Source organism: Anser brachyrhynchus (assembly GCF_964034855.1).
Source record: "Anser brachyrhynchus genome assembly, chromosome: Z".
NCBI lineage: Eukaryota > Metazoa > Chordata > Aves > Anseriformes > Anatidae > Anser > Anser brachyrhynchus.
This window is the reverse complement of record NC_137697.1, coordinates 69,463,205-69,482,688: the sequence shown is the minus strand read 5'-3', so window position 1 is coordinate 69,482,688 and position 19,484 is coordinate 69,463,205. Positions and strand designations below refer to the sequence as shown.

Sequence of the window (19,484 nt, the reverse complement as noted above, 5' to 3'; positions counted from 1 at the left end):
TCTTTAGTAACTACATAGCCATGCTTCATTGAGGGAGATGTTATGTTATTCATGTCCTGTGTGCAAGATGACGTTCATAATTTCTCTCAATGCCTAGAACTATAAAAGGAAGCTCTTAAATGATGAGTTTATCAATTAGCATGGAAGGTATATAGTTTAAAAAAATCTCCACATTTAATGTTTTATATTTAGTTTTCAGCATTAGTATGATCATTGTTACATTCAATATTAAACAGTTTGGGAAAAGGTGATTGAAGAATATTCCCAGAGGGAGCTACTCTAAAGACTAATTGTTCTCTAATTGGACTTCTGGATGAGGTTTCTAACAGAAACTTGACACTAATAATACTGTTTTTCAATGAACATTTATGGTTATATATAGCAGTATTAAAAACTGAAGGAGCTTGAGGTATCCATGAAGTAGCAGGTCTGTGAGTAATTAAGCTCACCTAACAGCTTTTTGCTGCCAAAAGAGAAAGTCTCCTGCTTCCAGCTACATGTTCTATTCTCTCCTTTATAGTGACAGTGCTTGCTGGATTCTTTTGTGAGTGACTCAGTTCATAATGTGGCATTTAAAACAAACAATTTTTCTGGGTTAGTATGTTGAATAGGTTTGGGTTCAGAGGAGAAATGTAGCAGGATCAACTCACAGTAACAGTGAGCCATTCGGTCAGCATATTACATCTTTAAGAACTGCACTCGGAAGTTCAATTTACCTAGAAATTTGTCACCAATTTCATTATTTATAAACTAAACATGGTACTGTGATTTCAGGTACACATTTTTATGCCTTTCATGGGTTAACCTTGGCTGTCCACCAGGTGCCCACCAAGCTGCACTGTCACTCCTGCTCCTCAGCAGGACATGGGAAGAAAATATGATGAATAAACTCATGGGTTGAGATAAGGACAGGGAGTTTGCTCACCACTTACCGTCCTGGGGAAAACAGTCTTGACCTGGGGAAGAGTAATTTAATTTTTTGCCCATTAAAAATAGAGTAGGAGAACTACTCCAGAAGAGAGCTCAAGTAGAGTTGGAGAATGATGAGAACTTAAAAAACAAAAACAAAACCATCAACAACAACAAAAAACTCCTAAGCTGACCTTCTACCTGCAGGCCTCTGTCTTCACTCCTGCTTACGCTATCTTTTCCCTTTCCCAAGTGGTGCAGGGGAACAGGGAATGGGTGTTGCTGTCAGTTCATAATGCCTTGTCTCTGCTGCTCCAAAGCGGCATATTTTCTCCTCCCATCTTGCTGAGGGGTGTGGGGGTGAGAGATCTCTGAAGCCAAAAGGCTGCTGTGTACTTCTAAACAATGATAAAAGTGAACTGATAGAGTGATTTCATGATCCAGTTCCTTAGTGGTTCCAAAGATTGCTGCTTATGCTGTCTTTGGAAGAAGAAGTCAGATCAGTTTGCCTAACTATATTTTTTTATCTTCTGTGAAGTCTGCCTTCTAGAGATTTGTTTTGCTACAGAGCACAGTTTGCAGAGTATTGTTAGTGTTCTGATCATTTTCTTAGCCTCTGACCTGTATTCACGTGGTATACTGAAACGTTTGTTTCTATGGCCTTTATATTCTACATGACTTAGAAGTACTTCTTACAGTATGTTTTGAAAGAACTTTTGCCATTTGTAAATTTTAACATGAGATAATAGCTCTCAATGGCTTCAGAACGTGAAGAAAACAAGTCTTCAGGACATTCTTTTCACTGAATAAAGCCTGTTTTTTTCCCTGTTACCATGTCAGTAACAAAGAATCAGGCATACCGTGAAAACTTGTGAATTAATTTTTACATTTGTGTTTCCTTAAAGATAAATATCTTTAGTATTTATATATGTATATCTTATATAAATTATAGAATATGATGGGCGCATAAGGATTTTGATTTTCTGTACAAGTGCTGCAAATAGTGATTGCAACAAGTATCACTGTTCATTTCTAATTTGCGCATGCAAGTCACTGAAATCTTGCAAACTTTTCAGTCTGGTAAATGTTATTTGTCTCTTTCCTCATCTGAGATTGCTGGATTGGTTTGTTATCTGCAAAAACAAATAAAATAAGGTGATGTTAAGTGTGTGGTGTATGTAACAGCCTCAGGAAAACTACACTCATATTTGCAAATAGAACAAGGAGTGCAAGAGTCTCTGTGTTTCTCAGCATTTTCAGCTCAGTATATGACAGTCTTTGCTTTCTCCTATTAAAATTAAAATGGTCCATGTTTAAAATGTATGAGTGTATTTCACTTATAATTCTTTCATTTGAATTTTATTTAAATTTTAGAGACTTAGTCAGGTAGCTGAGGACTACATTACTGACATCCTAGTGTCTACGCTCAGCCCTGAGGGACAGTTTGTTTTTGCAGGGTTACATGTTTATGGAACTAGATGACATCCATACCCTGTGTCATGTTTAGTCCATCTTCCAAGGGAAGAGTGTTAATGAGATATGGCTTCAAGTCACAACATTATGTTTGGAAAGGAATGTCTCTCTATAGGGCTCTCAGAATTAATCTTGGAGTCCTTTTTGAGGAAAGCCTGTCAAAAATGATTATTTGGAGTACACATGTTACAATGAGGCAGTTTGAGGAGTGAGTTTAAAGGTGTGGGTTCGTTTTTTGCAGCCAATAGCTCAGCTAAGCAAACAGAGCAAGGTATGCACCTTTAAGCTTATGCTTGTCAAAACTCAGTTCCTGAAGAGAATGAAATCCTAATAAAGCAGGTGAAGTAGTCTGTGGTACTCTGACTGTTTGGTAGTCCATTACCATGTCACTGTTGTGCTGATTTGCTGGAATATACCTCCAGAATGACGAAAGTTTATAGAATCAAAGCAAAATGTTGCTTATATGGCATTACAAAGTAGTAAGAGTATAACTGAAAAAGAAAGTTAAAATTCTGTGTGATCTGACTTCTTTTAATGGAGGGGGAAGGTGAGGAGGGATGATTTACCTACTAACACAGCATTTTCATAGAAAATGGATAATATAAATGGAATAAGGTTTTTAAAAGTTGCATTTTAAAAAGCATTTTACATGCTTTTCTTTGTAAATTAACTTAATTTAGATATGAATAGCTTGTGTGTGTAAGTTAATTGTGGTCTCCGCTGTGTCATGATTTCAGAGAGCCCAAGCTGCATTGCAAGCTGTGAACGCTGTGCAGTCTGGAGGCCTGGCTATTACAAGTGCTCTTGCTGCTGAAGGTGGACTCCTTACAGGTCAAGGTTCTGTTCTTCGAATCATTGTTGAAAATCTTTTCTACCCTGTCACTTTGGAAATGCTGTATCAGGTAATGAGAATTGGTAAAACTAATAGTAAAATCTGTTTCTATGTTGATGGTGTAATACAAATAACTTTTTTTTTTTTTAAATACCTAGGGATCCTCAGTTGTATATTGCTCATTTTGAATGAGGATTGCCACTTCAAACGTGATTTGTTTTAGTTTAGAAATGTAGGCTTGAACTGGTTTTGCACAAAAAAATCAAAGTAAACAGGACTCTTATAGTCAGCTATTCATATGGGTTTTTTGTTTGTTTGTTTGTTTTTATTTTATTTTTGTTGTTGTTTGTTTGTTTGTTTTTAACATTTCTTTCACTCCCTTGGTTAAGATCACATAACAAGATTTCTCTGGAAGCAGCAATAAGTTCAAAGTGCTTCATTGAATTTATGCCCACATTATGAGCTGGTGAAATCTTGGTTGGTATGAACTTGTGGAACAAATGCTTTAGCACTCCTTGTACTAGGTAACTTTTGTAGGTTGCATTATATATGAGCACTTTATATTCATTTTTATATGTTGATACAAGTGACGTAATATACAAGTATAGTTGTTTGAACAAATGTTTTAAATTATCATCGACTCTTAGAATGTTACTTGCTTTAACTACTGAAAGCTTGGAATAGTGGTAGCTTTCATAGATATGGCTATGAAAGACGTTGCCATAAATTCTGCTTGGTGGTTGTGTTATGCTGTTGAGAATTAAACATTTAAAAACAGTACCCTTAAGAGACTATTTCTTTGTGCCTGAAGGATTTGTCAATACTTTTTTTTTCAGATCTTGCAAAGGATTTCATATTTGAATATTTTGTAATTACTAGTAAATTTGTGCAACAGAAAACATGCCCCTAATATGACTTTCCTGAGTTAATGTGATTTAAAATAATTAGGAGTATTTTGCAAAGACCTGTAGTCCTTATTGCTGTATTTAGCACTATTTAGCATCTCAAACAATTATTACCAACACTTGCTTCTCCTTTTTACTTCTTAATATTTCCTTTTTCTCTATCCTCTCCCTCCCAGCCGATACTGATTAACTAGTATACTAGTTGTCACGCTGATGTAGGAATTTGCCTGATCTAAACTTTTGTTTGTACCTATGAGCCTTGTTCACTCAATAATGTTAGTACAACTTGTATGTCAACTGTTTAGCATTATTAGTGTACACAGAACAACCTGAGAACAAACTTCAGTGATTATGGGAGCTGTACTAGAATAACAGTGCAACAGCAATTCCTGTACCTAACCTTGTGTGTTTTTTTATCTTTTGTTGCTTTAAACTAAGGAGACAGTGGAAGGAGAAATTCATGTTATTTTACTTTAATATGATTAGTGCTCACTTCAGTGCAGAAAAATTGTATTTTTCAATGTTTGAGTTGTCCAATAACGCTCATTTAACTACTTCTGCAATAGCTCTAGAAAATTAAGCAATACTTGAAAAATGAACTTAATTGGCGTTATTAACAAGGGACATTATCTTCTAATTAAAGCAGCATTTTGTGTGTGTTAGATAACTACAACGTAACATTACTCTGTAAGTGTGTTAATGGAAATGAAAATGTTCACTGGTAAGTATAGCCTCTTGTAGAATTAGGCAGGCTGTCAACCAAAGCTTCAATTATATTTTGTAAATTTTAACTGCTTGCCAAGACCCTTTCACTTTTCTCCCCTCCCTCTCCCCCTCCCTCTCCCTTTTCCCTTTCCCCACAATTCACCTGAAAATATTTGTTATGAGAAACAGAATACTCAGTGTTATCTTTGTAGAAACAAAGCTGGTGTATGCCATAGGGTGTAGGTTTAAAAACAAATAGTTACAAGTTGAATTTCATTATCTTAAAAATGTCTATTTGCTTCTGTTGAAATACACGTGGAAGCATATGTTCAGAAACTGTACTTAGGCCTTACTTAAGGGGAAGTGCTTTGTGAGCAGGAACTCAACAGCTAATTTTAAATTGCTGTGAAAAAAGTTTCTGTTCTGTCTTCCACCACAAAATGATGGCTGCAGCATTAAATCCTGAGAGACTGAAAAAGTGGGCACAAAGGTTAAGGACAGTGTGTCTTTTTTCCATGATTCTAGGCCTAATAGGCTAGCAAGAGATGCTTGTCCTTACTCTGGCCTTTCTTTCCATTCCAGGATTAATACTTGTCTGGGGGGTTCTGCATTCCTGACTGCTGTGGTGCTTTGCATCGGTTCTAGTAGTTTGTACTAAAACTGCCAGTGCTTTCCAAACTCTCCTTTCCTGTTTCATTGTTACTCTGGACATTGTTTTTTTGCACTTGCATGATACACCCTAGCTATGCTTTTGTCCTCGTTCTTTGTGGGCTCACTTTTTTATAGACATTGTCATTGTGTCATGTAGTGAGTGTGTCATGTGCTACGTGCCCTCATTCTGAGTGTACATATATTTAGTTTCAACCTTTTTAAATTTTTCTGCAATGCCTTTATTTGCAGTAAATCAAATGCCATTCAATTGTAAATTTGGGGTAAGAGCCAAACAAGGTCTTTATCTTGCTTCTTTCCTTCTTTGTCTTCTAGTTTGGTCAGCAGGTCTGTGTAATTTATTTGCAGACACATAAAACTACTTAAGATGTATGTTTGGTCACCACATTTTCAAAATTTGCTTGAAATACAGAATGTAAGGGTATCTTAAAAGGTATTTGCAGTTCCCATCTAACTGACTTGTGAAAATCCATTTCTCAAAATTGCTTTGATTATCCACAGTTTCTTTGCACACATTGGATAAAGGCCTCTCTGTTCTTAGTTAAAGTTGTTGCTAATTCTTTAGGGGAATTTTATTCTTCTCCCCCAGCTTTTGTATCTTTTTATTATTATTATTTATTTATTTTATTTTTTACCTGAAACAGAATTCTGATATCACTTTATTTCTGTTCAGGTCTTGAAGAAGAAATCTCTTAGAAAATTACTAAAAGTATTAAAATACTAGTTTTTATGGTGCATAAATTATTCTTTTTTTCTTAAAGTCCATATTCCTTCCTCTCAGCTTTTCTCTAAATTTGGACCTGTTTTGAAGATTATCACCTTCACAAAGAACAATCAATTTCAAACCTTGCTCCAGTATGCCGACCCAATCAATGCATATTATGCCAAGATGGTAAGTGCAGTGTACTCAGCTGTTTTGTTTTCTTGTGCTCCCTCCCCAAGATAAACTGGTCATTATATATAACATTAGTGATAGCTTGCTCTTTAACTTTCTTACTTCTTGTCATTCTAACACTCTTGCACAAGAATAACTGTGGCAACCCTCATTATTTAAGAGGATAGCACTCTATCATCAACTGCAAACATGAATGTGTAGCACACAGACCAAAATCTTGCTGATTCTACCAAATCAAAGATTGGGGCTGTCAGTGGTAGTGAAGAGTGATGGTAGCTGTCGTTGTCACAAAAAGCCTTCTCCTTGTCAAACTAAATGGACTATTTTCAGTGAGAATTAATCCTAAGAGTAGTATAATTAAAACTCCAGAGATTGGATGAATGCCTTGTTTTACTTGTTTGTATTTCAGTGAGAAATTTACAGTAATTAATGTTTTCACTTTAGAGTTCATAATTTTATTGAAGTTGATTTTATTTTCAGCTTCAAAATGGAAAGAACAGAATATTCTTTTGGTACTATTGGTGCTTGTACTTTAGTCCACATGTTAACTTTCATTAGTGCATCTACCAGGTAAATTCACTTATCTTTAGAGATCAAGTAAATGTTGGAAGTTAGTAACTGTAGTTGGGACTATAGCCTGTTTGTTAGCAATAGCATCTTTACTTAAAGAATGGTATTAATGATAAACGATACCTTATTAGAGATTTGAGGGAAATTTATATGATTACTCAGATAATATATACTGGACTGAAACCATAATCCTGTATGTTATGGCAAACCAGTGTCTTTTGGGTATTATTTTTTCCTTCACCCACCATGATGAGAAATAGTGTGGCCAACAGGACTAGGGAAGCGATACTCAGCCCTGTATTCAGTTCTGGTGAGGACACGCCTTGAGTACTGTGTTGAGTTTTGGGCACCTTACTACCAGAAGGACACTGAGGTGCCAGAGTGTGTCCAGAGAAGGGTGAGGAATCAGGTGAAGGGTTCTTAGAGAACAAGTCTTACGAGGACTGTTTGAGGAAACTGGGGTTGTTTAGCCTAGAGAAAAGGAGGCTCAGGGGACACCTAATTGCTCTCTAGAACTACGTCAAAGGAGGTTGTAGTGAGGTGAGGGTCGGTCTCTTCTCCCAAGCAACAGGAGATAGGACAAGAAGGAATCGCGTCAAGTTGCACCAGGGGAGGTTTAGGTTGGATATGGGGAAAATTTCTTTACTGAAGGGGTTGTGAAACACTGAAACAGGTTGCCCCAGGAAGTGATTGTGTCACCATCTCTGGAGGTATTCAGAAGATGTGTAGATGTGGTGCTTAGAGACTTGGTTTAGTGGTGGACTTGTCAGTGCTAGGTTAACAGCTGGACTTGATGGTGTTAGAGGTCTGTTAGAATCTAAATGATGTTATCATTCTGTGATTCCATAATTCTTTTATGGTTGGTCTGGGCAAAAAATACTACTTCTTTGATCTCTCTGAGAATAACTACTGTTAAAAGATGGATTTTCATTATGTAAGAAGGACCATAAAAATCTTCAAATTAGTATCACTACTAGTACCTGATAGCATGTGTTAAGTAGGGAACAAGTAAAATTAAAAGCAGAAAATCATAGAGCGGCTGGCTCAGGTTGGAAGGGACCTTAAAGATATCTAACTCCCCTGCCATAGGCAGGGACGCCACCCACTAGATCAGGTTGCCCAAGGCCACATCCAGCCTGGCCTTAAACACCTCCAGGAAAGGGGCATCCACAACTCCTCTTAGCAACCTGATCCAGTGCCTCGCCACCCTGTGAGTAAAGAATTTCCTCCTAATGTCTAGGCTAAACTATCCTCTTTTAGTTTAAGACCATTCTCCCTTATCTTATCGTTATCTACCCAAATAAAAAGTTGCTCTTCATCTTTTTTATAAGCCCCTTTAAGTATTGAGAGGTCGCAGTGAGGTCTCCTCAGAGCTCTCTCTACTCTAGGCTGAACAGCCCCAGCTCTCTCAGCCTTTCTTCACAGAGGAGGTGCTCCAGCCCTCTGATCATCTTTGTATCCCTTCTCTGGACCCGCTCTAACAGCCCCACATCCCTCTTGTGCTGGGGGCCCCAGCCCTGGACGCAGCACTCCAGGTGGGGCCTCACAAGGGCAGAGCAGAGGGGGAGAATCACCTCCCTCTACCTGCTGGCCACCCCTCTGTTGGTGCAGCCCAGGACGCAGTTGGCCTTCTGGGCTGCAGGCACCCACTGCTGGCTCATGTCGAGCTTTTCGTCCACCAGAACCCCCAAGTCCTTCTCCGCAGGGCTGCTCTCAAGGAGTTCTTCTCCCAGTCTGTGCTCCTCTCTGGGATTGCCCTGGCCCAGGTGCAGCTCCTTGCACTGGGACTTGTAACCTCATTCTCTTCATGTAGGCCTACTTCTCAAGCTTGTCTCGGTCCCTCTGGACGGCATCCCTTCCTTCTGTTGTGTGACTGCACCACTCAGCTTGGTGTCATCTGCAAACTTGCTGAGGATGCACTCGATCCCGCTGTCTATGTCATTGATGTAGATAGTGAAAAGCACCAGTCCCAAGACAGACCCATGAGGGACACCACTTGTCACCAGTCTCCACCAGAAGTCAAGTCCTATTTAAAGCTGTGTTTTATATATTGGGACAAGGCAATGTAATACTAATTAGTGGACTACACTAAGCTCTACACAGGATGTCTAGGTAAGGATAGGGTCAGTGTAATTGTCCACTTGATGTTTGAGAGCAGCACCTTAGAAAGAGAAGGTGATTTTCTGTTGGATACAATTGTGGGGAGAAAATAAAGTAAACCTAGGAGGGGGGCTGCAAATATGCATTTTGTCTCTAAAAACTTAACTATTTCTTCAGGCTCTGGATGGCCAAAATATCTACAATGCATGCTGCACTCTGCGTGTAGACTTCTCCAAGTTAACAAGCCTTAAGGTAAAGTACAACAATGATAAAAGCAGAGATTTCACTCGCCTTGATCTTCCCCCTGGTGATGGCCAGCCAGCCATGGACTCCACCATATCTACTGCCTTTGGTAAGAAACCTTTGCTTTTAATGATAAATATACAGAATGATCATTATGCTTTTTTTGTTGCATTACCCTTCAGGATATATTCTTGCTGCTTGCTTTAAAGAACAAAATCTTAGAAGACTTGCATTAATAAATGTAGTGTTTGTGTCTTTTGTAGTTGCCTTCTAAGAGATAAAATTTCAGAAATTTTCTTCATTTTTAGAAGTCACTTCTGTGGCATCGAGAAAGAGGTGTCTGCTTGTAGTGACACTGGAGAGGCCTTCTTGGCATAAGGAGCACATAGATGCTCATCTAATCAACTTTAGTAATAAATGCAAATCATCAAACAGATTAATCTGATTAGCTGGAAGAAGTGCTCACAAGGCAATTTAGAAGTCTTAGCTATTTTTCTTTCTCTTTAATGACAACTTTTAACAATAATACACAGCTACAAACTGTCTCAGCTGTTGAATAGATGTCTAATATTGGTTAGAACAATAGAAAGGGCAGCAGAATAATTCTTTTTTCCTTTCTCTTTTTATGATAGCTAAGGCAGATACTGGTTTTGGTTTGTTTTTTGAATAGCTGGTTATGGTAGCTCTGATTAGAGTAATAAAGTGAGTTGCACTCACTACTTTCTTGATTGTTTTTGCTTGTCTCCTTAAAGGCAGGCTTTGGGTCTTTATGAAATCCATGCCTATCTTTATAATTTTTTTGAGGTTTTGCCATAAAGCATCATGGAAACATGCTGCATGGCTGTTACAAATCTGCTGTGTTTTAATGAATTCTATTTACACGATCTGAAATGTAAATGAAAAGGTGAAGTAAAATTAGAAGAGATTAAGGACAAACTTGCTTGTAGGGTAGAGATAACATAGTAAACATGGTTTGGGGGGAATAACAGATGAACACTTCTCAGTTTCCTTGCCCCTCACTCTTCCAAACCTGTTTTTGCTAGCAATCTCATTTTTGCAGAATCACAGAATAGCAGAGATTGGAGGGGATCTCTGGAGCTCATCTTGTCCAACGCCCTGCTAAAGCAGGGACACCTAGAATAGGTTGCCCAGGACCATGTCAAGGTGGCTTTTGAAGATTTCTGAGGAGAGAGGCTCCACAAACTCTGGGCAACTTTTGCTAGTGTTTGGTCACTCTCACAGTAAAAATGTTTCTTAATGCTCGGAGGGAACCTCTTACGTTTCAGTTTGTGCCCATTGCCTCTTGTCCTGGCACTGGGCACCACTGAAAATAGCCTGGCTTCATTCTCTTTGCATCTCACCTACAGGTATCTACATATACCCGTATGTAGGTATACATGCATAAGAGAAGAGAGCTTTCTCTTCTCCAGGCTGAAAGAGTCCCAGTACTCTTAGCTTTTTCTTGTAGGAGAGATGCTTCCATTCCTTCATCACCTTTATGGCTCTTTGTGACTCTCCAGCGTGTCCATGTCTCCCTCGTGCTGTGGGGCCAGTACTGGACACAGTGTTCCAGATGTGGTTTCACCAGTGCTGAGGACAGGGAAGAATCACCTCCCTCCACCTGCTGGCAATACTTGATCCAATGCAAGCCAGGATACCATTGGGCTGCTTTGTGTCAAGGGCACTCTGCAGGCCCATTTTTAGGTTGAATGTTTATAGTAATGGTAAAAACAGCAGAGGTGTACTGATGTAAGGAAGATTATGACACCTGCCTCAAGATGTTTTTATAGTGTAGTCATAGTGAAGAAGCTGCATAGATATTTGTCTTTTCAAAAATGGAAGTGGATTGGATGGAGTGTGCTTCTAATGTTTGTCAGTTGGTACAAGGTGGATATGCTGCCATAGGCATGTTCAAATAATACTTAGCTGCATGACATTAGGAAAAAATATAGGGAGTCATGTCAGTACTTATGCTTCCTATGTTATTACTTGTGCAGGCAGTTTCGATGAAGAACTAAAAGATAAAGGAGGTATCTCTATTGGAATAGTGCATCCAATTTCTCCTGTAGACTTGAAGTTGTTTTAATAGCAAAAATGAACTGGTCTTGATTTTTTATTTTTTTTTTGAGATACTGCTCTATAATATATAACTGTAAACAAGAGGATTTTATGAATGTTTTGAATTTAAAACTTTCCCTCGCCCACAGAGCATGGGCAGATATATATGAATGAGCATGCTTTGAAACCTGCTAGCTGTAAAGAAAATGATTTTATAAATAAAAAATGCAACAAAGAATTCCAGATCTTTCTGCATTAGGTCTGTTTGACTATTTTTACATGCCTAATTTTGGTATCAGTGCGCAACATGCAGGTCTCATTTGGCAGAATGAAAGCTCTTTATCTATTTCTTCATTAACGTTTCCATTATCATTCCTGGATTGTGAATAAGTGATTAATATCTATATGGCCAGAACCTGTCAGTATAATGCACCGGTGTGTGTATTACAAGAACACAATGACTTGCTTTGGTGTGATAAATGTATTCCATTGTTTGTATTAAAGGCACTTTGTCACTACAGATAAGAGGAGGTGTAACGTGATGCGATATTCATGAGTACATGATCTGTGGTGTCTGTTTCATTTGTTGGTTTTGTAATTCATAACTGATACTTCTTATGGTGTTGTATTATTCCTGTCAATAACCATCTGTTAGTGAATGAAGCTATTTTAGTTAGTGATGGAGGTTTGAGTAGTAAAACAAACACTTTGCCAGGTTTGCAGGTTGTATTTGCTGATTATATATGCACTGTTTAAAAAAACAGGCTAGTGTGCTAACATATGAAAGAATCCACACTGAAGCTTGTATCTAACGCAAGCTTATTCGTTGCCCAAGGTAGCGCTTAACTCCATATAACAACATGAAAGCCACTGAGCAATCTTTTTTGCTAGGACTCTCTGTACCCTGTTATTCCAAATCCATTTAATATTTGTGATTACAACTGCTGTTATTTATGAATTAATGCAAGCTTTAAAAGTACATCTGCTTAAAAAGAAAAATAAGTATCTTATGTTCATCCCAATAGCTAGTAAACTTCAGAAGCTTGGACTTGTTCTAGTTTTTTGTATTATTTAGCCCTTAGTTTTTTTAGAAATATCTAGGAAATAAGGGTATCTCATCCCTGCAAACACCTTTGGGTGTACTTACTTCCAGAAAAATTCTAGAATACATTTCCATTTTATGAATAAAAAACTTGCTTTAGCTAACACTGCACCACAGGTACTTCAGCTTTAATGAATGCCAATCTATGCTGTGCTTTCATAATTAAACTTGTCTAAATTTCATCTTGCCCTGACTTCATTTTAGAGAGGGACACTGAAAGACACTGAATATTTGCCTTCAAAAGTAATTGAAAATTGTCTTTGTAAAACATAGAAACTGCCATTTCATTAGAGTTTTTTAGCCCAAACCTTTTACAAAAGATGTAATCACAAAACACATTCAGAATAGCAGTGCTGGCAGCTGAGCCTTATTCCTGAGAGGAATGTTCAAGTCTGTTATAATTAGATGTGTCTGTTATCTCTAGGCACCCATGGTATCATGTTCCCACCATATGCAGGGGCTTCTGGATTTGCCCCAGCCGTGGGCTTTCCTCATGGTGCTGGTAAGTTTTATTAAATATATTTATAAATAAATGTGTGCGTGTGTATATATATATACACACACACATAAACATATATATATATACACACATATAACATATATATATATATATAAAAAAACAAAAAGCAGTGCTGCTATCAGAGTACACCTGGTTTCAGAGCAATTTGTTTTTAAGTCTAGCAGTCAGAACCCAATGTTCATCTGAGTCATTCTGATTATCTTTGTATATCATAGTACTCAGTAAAATTTCTTGCCATAATAAAAAACATATGTTGATATCGTTTTTAATTTAATAAGTAAAGAAATTTAATGCCATGAAAAAGATAACCTGCAAGAGAAGAAATTCTAAGCGTCTGTTTTTCTAAGAATTACAAAGCTTATGTTACGTTCAAAGGTAAAGTAGGAACTCTTTCCTTCTCAGGCTTTATAGCCAGATGAGAAATAAATAGTGTTCTAGACTCAGTGATCTCTTTGTTTCTCACACAGAATAAACTTTGGTGCTAACTGATTTTTCTTCTTTTCTGGGCTGCTCAATATTTTTTCATCTCTAGAGGGCAGGTGCGTCCTGCTTTATTGGTCAGATACTAGGAATAACTAAATAACTTAAAAGCATTTTTTTAATTGAATATTGATGTTTTTGCTTAACCTGCGTTTGTCTTCAAAAATGTCTCAAGCAGTGCTGTTAATACCTTTCCAGGTCTTTCAGTTCCAGCTCTTCCTGGAGCACTTGGTTCTCTTGCAGTCAACACATCTGCAGCATCTGGACGGATAACTATTCCAAGTGTTACTGGTGTTCCAGGAAATTCTGTTTTACTGGTCAGCAACCTCAACCCTGAGGTAAGTTTGATCAATAGAAGTGATGCAAGTATCTACTTACACCAACTGGCAGAATCCTTTTTGGAAATGAACATTAGCTGAAGCCATAAGTGAGGAATACTATTGTGTTCATAGTATCAAAAACAGGGCAGCTCTTATTGTTTGAGATAATTTGCAGTATTGATGAGGCTTAAAAACCCTGGTCAGCACTGAAAAGATTCTCAGTACAATTTACTTCAGGAAACATAGTCTAGCAGCATAATGTAAGCTTACTAATTAGCAAAGGGTCTATGGTCAGATGTGAGAAATGTTTGAAGAGGTAGACAATGCATATGATGACTACACTCACTGGTATCTCTGTTAGTTAGAGTTCTTTGGGTACCACTTTATCATTAGAGAAGCCAAAGAATTTTTCATTTGATACAAAACACGGGGAGTCAGAGAAACAGGAGGGAGAGGAAAGGGAGATAAAAGCGTGACAAATCAAATACATTTCAAAACATTGATAGGATCTTCCTAGTTTTTCAGCCCAGAGCAGAGCAGGCTGAGGGGAGGCCTCATGGCGGCCTGCAGCTCCCTCACAAGGGGAGCGGAGGGGCAGGCGCTGAGCTCTGCTCTCTGGGGACAGCGACAGGACCCGAGGGAACGGCATGGAGCTGGGGCAGGGGAGGGTCAGGCTGGGTGTCAGGGAAAGGTTCTGCACTGAGACAGTGGTGGGGCACTGGGACAGGCTCCCCAGGGCAGTGGTCATGGCACCAGCCCTGCCAGAGATCAAGAGGTGTTTGAACAGTGCTCTCAGATGGATGGTCTGGTTTTTGGGTGGTCCTGTGTAGAGCCAGGGATTGGACTCTGTGATCCTTGTGGGTCTCTTCCAACTCGGAATATTCTATTATTCTAGTTTTGCAACCTTTCCCAGATTGAAGAGGAAGAACACAGGTGCCCTCTGGAATTGATATCTCTGTAAAACCTTTTTTAAAGTTAATAGGTACACGTGTTCACTTTCCATAGTACCACACTTCTTTTTTTTTTTTTTTGATATGTTGGCTGTAAAATTGCCAGGGACAACTTGGATAGTTATTTGTATAGTGGATTGTTTCATAAGCTTGCCCCTGTTATTCAAACATTACACATTGATATACTTAATTAAAAGCAATATACATCTCTTAAATAAATAAATAAGCTTTACAAAGGCCATGTCTTAATACACATTTCTGCTTGACTGCTGATAAGCAGTTCACCAGCAATGTAAAATTGTTTGTTTTACTCACTCATTAAATTCACTTAACCATAAAACTGATAAAACTGAGTTATAGTCAAAGTGGAAGTTAACTTCATTATTACTAAGGTTTAAAAATTTGTTGACCAATTCCTTTAATATTTAAGTAATTGCTGTGTTTCCTACTTTTTTTCCCTAATAGTTGAATTCTACACTACGCATAAAAAGAAACAGCTGTAGATTAGGACTGTAAGACAAACCAATTACACTTTGCTTTGTTAGTGTATCTTACCACTTAATTTCTGATGATTGCTGTGGACAGGCTTTCTACAGCTAACTTCCTACATTCAAGATGATTTTCTGAATCTAAAAGGAATGCGCTTTTTAAGAATAAGGATATGCAAAGCATAGATCAAAGCTGGTTTTAGGACATTGCCACTTTACCTAATACTAATCATATCTAAAAAGTCACGTAGAACTTCATGCTGCAATGCATGATACAACGTAAATTCATTAAATATTGCTAAACTTCTTAAAAGGTAAAAATAAGAATATACAACAACATCAGCTGTTGGAAATATAGGTCATTGTAAATACATTTATAGGAAAGTGTGTTACACTTGTTCTTTGGTAGTGGTTGTTTGAGCCCTATTCCTTCTTTTTCTATGTATAGAAAATCTGGTTCACCTTATTTCACTTTTCATTTCTACCCTTATGCAGGGTTTCACTGTGTGTTTGAACTATTCCTCATGATTTTTCAATTAGCTATTTTGCTCATCTTCAAAAAAAAACAACACATATTTTAGTAGAAATATTGCAGTCTCAATTAGTTAAGAAATAACTTTAAATAAATTCTGCATTGAATTAAAGTATTTGAGCCAAAAGAATAAACATGAAAAACATTTAAATTTTACACTGATAGTAATTGTTCCTTTATAGGGTGATATTTAGGCTGCAGCATGTTCTGTTTTAAATAATTCAGGTAGGTTTTGATAAACATTTCAGACATTGTGAGTTGAATGCGAGTAGTGCCTTCTGATAAGCAGGTATTTTTAGTACTCATTACTAGAAAAACCTTCATCTCAGTTGAATAAAATCTGGCTTCATTAAGGTATAAGTTAACTTCTTTGGTACTTGGGGAACTTGGTACACTATGGTTTAATTAAAAACCTCTGAAGAAAAATTACTTCTTTTAGAGTCAGGCTTTGTTCTCACAACTTCTAGTCAAACAAAATTCAAACAGCATTTTCCTTATGTTTCATATATAAGCAATTAAATAGTACACGTGTCATTCACATATTGTGGTCATGTGCAGAGATGAGGACAAAACTGAAGACAATGCAAATACATTTAGAAGCAACCAGTTTTAGTTTTGTAGTTGGTATCTCCTGTTTAGAAAAGACAAATGAGTTATTGAATGCTCTTTTCTATTTCTAGTGTAGCAAATGGCTTTGATTTTTCAGTGAATGAACTGCTTGGAAAGAATAAGTTCAAGTAATTAAGTCACTTAATATATTAATAACTTCTTCAGCATGACAGACTGAGTCTTGAGTGATGAAAATGCATGAGCTGAAGTGTTAGCTTGTTTAAATATTTCATATATGCATAGCAGATATATATTAACAAGAATGCTATACGCTGTAGTTATTGAAGGGAATGGCTTCTGGAAAAACGGTTTTATGTATTAGTGTGCAGTATCTCTCCCATTCTTTTTGTTTACCACGCACTTAAGGAGTAGGTTTCTTTATTTGCATGGCTTTAAAAATAATATACTGATTTTATCATTTAAACAGGCCATCACACCACACGGACTTTTCATCCTATTTGGTAAGATACGTCAAATATACCTTGAGAAACTACAGGACTAGAATTCTTTTTCCTTAACTGACAAGCAATGGTTAATTAAAGTTCCATTTTGTCCAGAAAATGCACAATAGAATGGGCTGGTTTTAAAATGACAGTAATTTGAGGCAGTAGTTTTAGTAGTACACAGGTACCAAAAAGGCAGAATGGTTATGGTTTCAGAAGAACTTCAGTGTGTGCTCTGATTTGTTTACTGCAAAGAAAGGCAAAGCAAAGTAAGATGAGAAAACAAAGATTGTATCGGGGGAAACGCAATACAGAATTGGCACATATGTTACTTGCAGGGAAGAATGTTCTCATGGTGATATTTTAATATGCCTCTGTTGAGAGAACTTTAACACCGTTGCACTGTTTAACAGTTGAACACAGACATGCAGTTTTATGACAGATATACTGTTTTTTTTCCCCTATTTGTGAGCCTCAGAAAATAATACACAAGCTTGAAAGCTCTCTTTCATACTAATATTCTAACCAAGCTGTTTAGTGAGGTGCCTGTTCTTTGTTTACCCTAAGGTTAATCAAAAGAGAGAGACTTGCCCTTGAGCTTTTTGTAGTAATTGTCTGGACAACTTTTCTTTCTGGGTTTCCACAGGTGTGTATGGTGATGTGCATCGTGTGAAGATCATGTTTAAGAAAAAAGAAAATGCTTTGGTTCAGATGGCAGATGCAATCCAGGCTCAACTAGGTACTCCTTTTTAAGGCAGTTATGCTTCTAGCTACCAGGAATGTGATAAAGATTAGGAATTTGCCATCTGTCAGTGGCTAATATAACAAATTTAATCGATCGTGGTGATGCTTACAAACTTCGGCTTTCATATATTAATATCGATCTGCTTACTTTCATGTATGCAAATTATTTTCCTATAATGATTAAAAAAACCCAAACACCTGCAAATCTCAATCTAGTAAATGTTAGAATTAAAGCATCATAGATTTTTCCTCTAGTTTACCTTGTTAATAACTCATACAGTTTTCATGTAGGTCATCTTATATGTACCTGTTTAAAAATAATCAAGTGCTCTTTATTGAAAAGCTGCTTTGTGTTTCTGTTGCATTTAGACTGGAGGGTATATACATCCTTATACATGTTTTAAATGTAATGTTATGAAGGGAAACATAACCCACCTCGTAAAAATGGAATTTGCTATTTAAAAATGAGAATGTGAAATCTGACACTAAACAGGAGACAACAGCAGTATGCAAAAAAATCGTTTTTTCTTCCACTCCAATCATCTGTTTTCCTGTTCAAATGATGTTTCCACTGATTAGCTATCAGCAACTTGAATGGACAGAGGCTTTATGGGAAGATCCTCCACGCTACTTTTTCAAAACATCAGACTGTTCAGCTGCCTCGTGAAGGACAAGAGGACCATGGTCTGACAAAGGACTATAGCAATAGCCCTTTACATCGCTTTAAGAAGCCTGGCTCTAAGAACTTCCAGAATATCTTTCCTCCGTCTGCCACCCTGCATCTCTCCAATATCCCGTGAGTATCTACATGTATGATCTTCTTGGAAAGATGATGTTTTTTAGGTTATGTTCTAAAAGCTACAAAGTCTGACGTAAGCTGTAAATTTCCTTGTCCTTCTACAGTTTCCTGAGAATTGGGTCATTTTGCTCTGTAACTAACAACAAGCAAATTCTTTAACTGTCATTTTTTATTGCTAGTGAAGAGGATAATGGATTGAAAGTTATTGCTCTTCTTGATAAGTTTTAATAGAGTTTACGTTTTCTTGAGAAAATATATTTATTTTTTCATATCTTAAGTTCAGTGTTACAAATTTTTATGGAAAATTAAAGACATGCTTTTTGAGAGTTACATTGCATCAAATTCATCATTAGCATCATTATATAATGTAGATACGGTTTTTAATGTTTCTAACACTTTAAATAATGGTTTCTAGAGACTTTAGAATAATCATGTAAGGGGAAGTTGTGTTTAAAAAGCAGTTATTAAAAAGTGTGTTCTTTAAGACTGGAAACAACCTTTTTCCATGCTAGAATGTTGTCAACAATGTGTAAACTGACAACCAAACATAAGTTTGCACAGGCTTCTTTTGTTCTGCAGCTGTTCAAGGGGAAAAAAAGAGAAAACTGGAATTTTGTTCAAACAAGAAAAAAATATATTTAGGACACTTCTTAAATGGCTTTTTGAGTAAAATAGAAAACTTTCAAAATTGAAAATACATGCAGCATACTAACAGTAATTACAAGACAAAAGATACTTCTGGAGCTACCAGTTAATTTTTATGCAATCTGATTTTAACAGAGACAGAACTGAAGGTGGATGAAAAGCAGTAGGCTGTGTCTGAACTATTTTTGTAGCACACTACAGTGCTAAATCTTAGTGTCAAAGCCAGGATTTGGGGGCTGAAGCGTTGACTAGGCTTAAGTTGGTGGAAATGGTATTTGATGCTCAAATTTAGCTTAGAAGCCAGAACTGGGAATTTGATGATATTACTGATCTCTGTGCTCTTTTACAAGTAGGGGTGGTTTTGTTTTGTTTTTTAACAGGCCTTCTGTAACTGTTGATGATCTGAAGAACCTTTTTGCAGGTACTGGATCTACTGTGAAAGCCTTCAGATTCTTCCAGTAAGTTCTCATGTAAAAACATTGTGCAATCTTTC

General features: G+C 37.1%; 1 protein-coding gene across 2 annotated transcripts in view; it reads left to right on the top strand.

Annotated features, from left to right (window-relative positions):
* PTBP3 (polypyrimidine tract binding protein 3) overlaps positions 1 to 19,484 on the top strand; it is a 65,134-nt gene that overhangs the window by 38,951 nt on the left and 6,699 nt on the right. For both annotated transcript variants that reach the window (XM_080573345.1, XM_080573346.1), the window contains exons 5-13: positions 3,120 to 3,284; positions 6,275 to 6,385; positions 9,236 to 9,410; positions 12,886 to 12,963; positions 13,660 to 13,799; positions 16,788 to 16,821; positions 17,450 to 17,542; positions 18,127 to 18,343; positions 19,372 to 19,449. In XM_080573345.1, coding sequence (XP_080429471.1) covers positions 3,120 to 3,284; positions 6,275 to 6,385; positions 9,236 to 9,410; positions 12,886 to 12,963; positions 13,660 to 13,799; positions 16,788 to 16,821; positions 17,450 to 17,542; positions 18,127 to 18,343; positions 19,372 to 19,449 — 1,091 coding nt within the window. The remainder of the gene's footprint in view (positions 1 to 3,119; positions 3,285 to 6,274; positions 6,386 to 9,235; positions 9,411 to 12,885; positions 12,964 to 13,659; positions 13,800 to 16,787; positions 16,822 to 17,449; positions 17,543 to 18,126; positions 18,344 to 19,371; positions 19,450 to 19,484) is intronic.